Genomic DNA, 6,000 nt, shown 5'->3' with positions numbered 1-6,000 from the left:
GTATTTACTAGAGCGAACTAAATTAAAATAGGTATAAATTTTAAGATAAAAAACAAACAAGATTAAATCAAGTCATTGGAGACTAAATAATACTAATAAAACTACTACTACTACCTAACAACCAAAAAACTAAAAATAAATAAACCTAGCTTAAAATAAAGTTTAACTTCCAAAAATGAGTAGTGCTGAGTCGGATTTCTTTTAGTGTGACTACCTTTTAATCTGAGTGTTGGATTAACAATGACCCCTTTATGTGTAAGAAAATGGGGAAAAGTGGTTAGTTAGCAAAAATCCTGTAAGAGGTTGAAGGTCATGAATAGAATAGAATAGAATAGAATAGAATAGAATAGTCTTTACTGATCACCTGGTGGGGAACTTTACTCGCTACTTGGAGAAATGGAATAAATAATAATAATAAGATTACAGGTGAACCACAAAGGCAATAAGCTATTATTGTAACCTTCAACCATTAAACTCAATGAATGAAAAGGATTCTTGTATTTCCAGAACTATCCAGCATAAGGGACACAGACATACTATGTAAATCTGGAATTGCACAATATTGAGCCATCATCATATAAATATAGTATTGAACACATACTGAGTATTGCATTGGTGTGATTGTGTACCAGGAGAACGCCAGTACCAGTTAAACTGAGGCGTTCTACACTCTTGCTGCAGCGGGGATGAATGACCTACGGTAGCGCTCTGTTTTACATCTGGGATGTCTCAGGCTGCCTCTGAAGGAGCGGTCCATGGTCTCCACAGTAGGATGCAGTGGGTGGGAGGGGTTTTCCAAGATGGAGGTCAGCTTCGCCATCATCCTCTTTTCACGCACAAAACCCGATAAACTGAGGATTACGCTAGTTTCTAATCTAGATCTGGTAACACTTTACAATAGCACTAAGTAATGTTAATAAAGGGACCCTCGTAGTAACATTTTTTATTTTATTTTTTATCTTACTTAGTTTCTAGTTTGTCTTCGTTTGTATTTTCCATGGTTATTTTATCGGTTTCATTGTTCCCGTGAACCGGCTTGTGATTTTTATCTCAAAATGTGCTAAATCTGAAAACACTTCACTTGTTCCAGCTTTGAGTGAGTATGGACTTTGAGCCATGAAGGTGACCTGTCAACTTAAGAAGTCAAACATTTTTAAAACCTAAGAAATAACTGGTTTCCTTTTTAAAAATAAATCCCATCATATTAATCACAATGTAAGCTGCATCTGAATATGAATGAATTCATTTTAAACAAATATTTCTTTGAGAGGGTCCATCACATCCTCATCCCGCGATGATGACGAATGACCCACACTTGTATAGCACCTTTTAGAGTCAGAGGACTCCAAAGCGCTTTGCACTACAGCGTATAATTCATCCATTCACACACCGATGGTGATGAGCTACGGTGTAGCCACAGCAGCCCTGGGGTGCGCTGACAGAGATGAAGCTTCTGAGCACAGGTGCCACCGGTACCTCCTACCAGCACCAGCAGGCAAAGGGGGTAGGTGTCTTGCTCAAGGGCACAACAGCAGCCGCAATCTCTGCCAGGATCAAACCAACAACCTTCTGATTACCGGACAACGTGCTCTACTTCCTGAGCTACTGCGGCCCTTTTATGACAAATTGAATTATTGCATCAATTTTGATGTATTTTTAAACAATAAAACCATATTTTCTTCATTTCTTAGATGTTTAAATGGCAAACATTTAGCAAGCATGTTGAAAAGTTTCTACTTTAAAACTTCAGAACGTTTGTTGTACTAAACCACCTCACATTACATAAGCGAACCTGTTTGTGTCAGATGACCACTGAGGTGTTTTTTCACAGATCTATCTCTTAGGATGCCCTCCAGAGGAAGAACCAGAGGCCAAGGACGGCTGCAGGAAATCACGGAGAACTGGAAAAGTGGCTTTTTATAAACACGTCACATAAATCACATCAGGACCACTAGCTCCAAAAACCAGATGAGGATTTTATTGATAATTGAATTCCATTTCTCTTTTATACATATTTCATAAATGATACAGGATTTTTCCTTTTTTTTTTTTGCCAACATTACAGCGTCATGTCAACTGGAGGAAAACAAACTCGAATAAGAAGTTGGAGTGAAGCTCGTTCCATCCTGCTTCTGCTGCACACTTATTGTCCGATTGTAAATGAACTCGTGAGATTGTGAAAACTTAACACGCTTAAAATAAAAATTATGAAACTTTGGAGGGAAAAAAATGAAACTGTATGAAAAAACACAAACGAACAGGAGTTAGAGGTGTTCCCAGGTCGGTTTTAAAGCATGTGGCAGAGATTTCTCCTTTAGGTCAAAGGTCACCAAGCCTCCTTTATAGGTCCACGGATGTTTTTTCTCTTATTGGGACAGTCATGGTGAGGAGGGGATCATGGGAGGAAATAAGATGGAGATGGACCGAACTGGGATTTGAGTGTTTGGTTGGCTGGGACGTAAATCACATTTGGCAGGACAGACTTTAGAGACGCATTCCTGTCCACGGCCCTTTATAACTAGGAATCTCTACAAACAACGTTCTTAAATGATCTTTGCACTTATTTTGAATAAATCATCTTTATTTGTACATATTTCCCATGTAAACATACATTCATGCAACACCCTCTTTAGAGTAAGTTTCCCTATATTTGATATATTTTATTTTAAAAAACAAGAAAAGAAGAAAAAAGGCAATTAACGGTGGATGTGGTGATGAAAAAGAAGGAGGTGACGATGGGAGATTGAGTAGAAACAGCAGAGGGGAGGACAGCACCTTCACTGCTTTTTTGCATCTTAGGGTGTGTGTCTGTGTGTGTGTGTGTGTGTGTGTGTGTGTGTGTGTGTGTGTGTGTGTGTGAGAGAGGGAGAGTGAAAGAGAGGGAGCTGACATATTCAGCAGAAATACATTTAAAGCTAACGACGAAGGTGGGATGAGGGTGGAAGTGATTTCTACTAGCACTGACAAGCAGCAATTAGGAGCTAAAGACTCATGCCTTCAGCTAATGCACTCTAAAACTCGTTTTCACACTCAAAACATCCAACATCACCAGAAAACACCTCCTAGGTCAGAAAGAACCAACATGTAGTGTGTAATTGCTGCATTGTCAACATAGTTTACATCTATTTCTTTTTTTGTTTGTTTTTATTCGAAAGGCACCATTTCTCTGGTGGATAAAACACAAAAAATGAGCGAACACTGCGTCAGATTGGCCAAATCCTGCTAAATCTGCTATTTCTGATATACCCCCTCCCACCCAAAATAACACGCATGCTAATGTCAAATCTGCATCTCTTTAGTAGGATTCAGCCAGCTGTTTGCACCAGGATGTTGAACTTTGTGGACATATTGAGTCACTGCGAGCCTCCCCTCTGCAGAGGTGATCTTAAAAAAATATATAACTGAGCCGGGCAATCGCCAAGCCACCGAATGCCAACCTGAATGATATTCCTAATTTTAAAAAAAAGGAAAATGGTAAATATATAAGTTTTCTATAACAACTGATAGAACAACTTCACCAAGATGTGGCAACGAAAAGCATCCAATCAGGTATAAAACTGTTATATTCTCCTACATGTTCACACATTTCTACTGAGGGCATACCACAGCATGCAGTCTACCCTGCGTTGTCATTGAGGGAGCAGGGGGGAGGGGGGGAGATGAGCGTTACAGTAGCAGTGGGAGGAGAAAACTCTCTCAGGATGAAAATATTCCATTAATGCAACTTTAAAGCTCCAATCTAATAACCTAATGTCCATTTATCGATCAACCTTTGCATCTGTTGGGTTACAAATCGCTCAGAAACCTTCAGATTAAAGCCGATTTCACCCAGATTTGGCCTCATCGTTGCACGGGAGCATGAATTTTGCTTTGTTATAATGGTAGAAGTGGATGGGAATGATCTCAATATGACTTTATTTTGGTAGGAGAGCTCCTCCCCCCACCGAGACAGAATAAATAAATCTAAACTAGCCTCTGGTCATCTGCTTATTTGATTGTATACATATATAGTCCTATGTTTTCATAACAAATATACTATGGCTTTCAAAATAAAAAGTGCCAAAATATTGTTTTTGTTTTTTTGGAATAAAAGAACACACAGTGATGTTTTTGTCGGTAGTACTCTCGTAGGCCGGGCCGCTGCGGAACATCAACAGGAAGAGGAAGTGAGGCGCCGTCGTTCCTGCATCCGGGCAGGGGAAGATATGCTCCCGACGAAGGTCACCACAGGAAGGGACAGCTGTCCGTCACCAGGAGGAGGCGTGGCTCAGAGGGAGGGCGGGGCAGCAGGAGTCAGCTGCAGGGAGACGAACGCCTTTCTGGTGGTGAGGCTGCAGTCAGTTCCTTGTAAACGTGTCCCTGAAGCCTGAGGGTGTGTGTGTGTGTGTGTGTGTGTGTGTGTGTGTGTGTGTGTGTGTGTGTGTGTGTTCGTGTGTGTGTGTGTGTGTGTGTGTGTGTGTGTGTGTGTGTGTGTGTTTTACTGCTTGAGGACAGAGCTAGTTTAATGTGTTGACCTGTGGTGTTACACACGCACGCACACACACACACACACACACACACACACACACACACACACACACACACACACACACACTGAACAAAAGCTGCCTCCTCTGTGTCTTCCCTGTCATGAAGTGCCAACATGTGATAATTCACATTTATCCTGCAGGTCGTCCCTCCAGAGTTTTGAGGCATATCCACAGTGCCCAGTTTGATTTTGTAATCATCATCATCATCATCATCATCATCATCGTCGTCGTCCTCATCATCTTCTTCTTTATGTCACCTTCGTCATCTTTCAGCTGTGAGAAGTTTCAGTTCTAATTGTTCTCACCCTCCTTTTTTGATTTTTCCTTTTTTTTTGCAGTTATCCGTCTGAATTCCAAGTCAGTAAAGCAAAAAGCAAAAAAGAAAGCCAACTGAGAACAAATAAACTTCCACAGTTGAGAAAGGGATGGGATTAAGGAGGAAAGGTGTTTTCATGGGGAGGGGGGAAGGGGGTTCTTGGACGGCAGAAGAGAGTAAGGGGGGTTGTTGGAGCTCAGAGAGGGAGGAGACACACTTGCCATCAATTTTTAGCATCTGTGAGCTGCTGAAGTGGGAGCTGAAGCTGAAGCGGGTCTCGTAGGCGCTTCAGGTCCAACTCCACCTGAGGACAAAGAGAGACATGGGAGGATGAAGGGAGGAGAAGAACATTTGGGACAAATGTTTGGGGAGTGGAGGGCAACCGAGCAGCTGTCACAACCCCGAACACTGATTGGTGAGAAAGGACAAACACCCAGCGAGGCACAGTGATGTACCTCGGCAATATCGTCCTTCAGCTTGTTGTATTTGTCAACATCGAAGCGTGTCCTTTTCACCCCCTTGTGGAAGAAGAGCAGATACTGCCGGTCTCTGGCGTCAGGATAAACATACTCCTGCAGGTCACACAGAGGCAAAGACAGAGCGGTTTGTAACAGAAACCAGTTCATCAGATGTTCCGATGTTTCGTCCTTGACCCAAAACACAAGCAGAAGTTGAATCGGGCTGAAGAAAGGTAAATTCACATGTTTAAGTGTAGCAAACCCCCATAGGTCTTTACTCATGACTAAATAACAGGAGGTGATCAGTAAACAGTGTAAGGTACCTTTTTTGCTCCACAGAAACCCAACTCAGCTGAAAACAGTTGGTGTTGCTAGACATTTTGTTCAGTTTCAAGTCTTTTTTTCAGACTCTTGAGTCAGAAAACGGCTGCAGGCAGTGAAACAGAAAGCAAGAACCTCCGGAGCAACCAGTGATCCGCCCCATAGCCAATCAGCAGCCAGAATCACGTTGCCGGCCCAACTTAGCCTTGCCAGCTACCTCAATGGAGCAGGGACTGAAAATAGGGCAGAAAGCAAATACCAAACCGTGCCCTTAGAAACAGTGGTCAGGCCGAGTGCATCAGTCTGAGTTGCTCCGAGTGCTCCTGGAAAACCACCTTATGCAACATTCCAGGATGTACTGGGAATATCCAGACTT

General features: G+C 42.1%; 1 protein-coding gene across 2 annotated transcripts in view; it reads right to left on the bottom strand.

Moving 5' to 3' along the window:
• Positions 1-4,841: 4,841 nt before the first annotated feature.
• mcu (mitochondrial calcium uniporter) overlaps positions 4,842-6,000 on the bottom strand; it is a 76,188-nt gene continuing 75,029 nt past the window's right edge. For both annotated transcript variants that reach the window (XM_015944498.3, XM_054750184.2), the window contains exons 8-9: positions 5,301-5,417; positions 4,842-5,149 (exon numbers count right to left, since the gene is read on the bottom strand). In XM_015944498.3, the coding sequence (XP_015799984.3) occupies positions 5,069-5,149; positions 5,301-5,417 (198 nt within the window). In that variant the 3' untranslated portion in view covers positions 4,842-5,068. The remainder of the gene's footprint in view (positions 5,150-5,300; positions 5,418-6,000) is intronic.

This window comes from Nothobranchius furzeri, chromosome 12 (assembly GCF_043380555.1).
Source record: "Nothobranchius furzeri strain GRZ-AD chromosome 12, NfurGRZ-RIMD1, whole genome shotgun sequence".
Taxonomy (NCBI): domain Eukaryota; kingdom Metazoa; phylum Chordata; class Actinopteri; order Cyprinodontiformes; family Nothobranchiidae; genus Nothobranchius; species Nothobranchius furzeri.
Note: the sequence above shows the minus strand (reverse complement) of the source record. Positions and strands in the feature narration are given on the sequence as shown.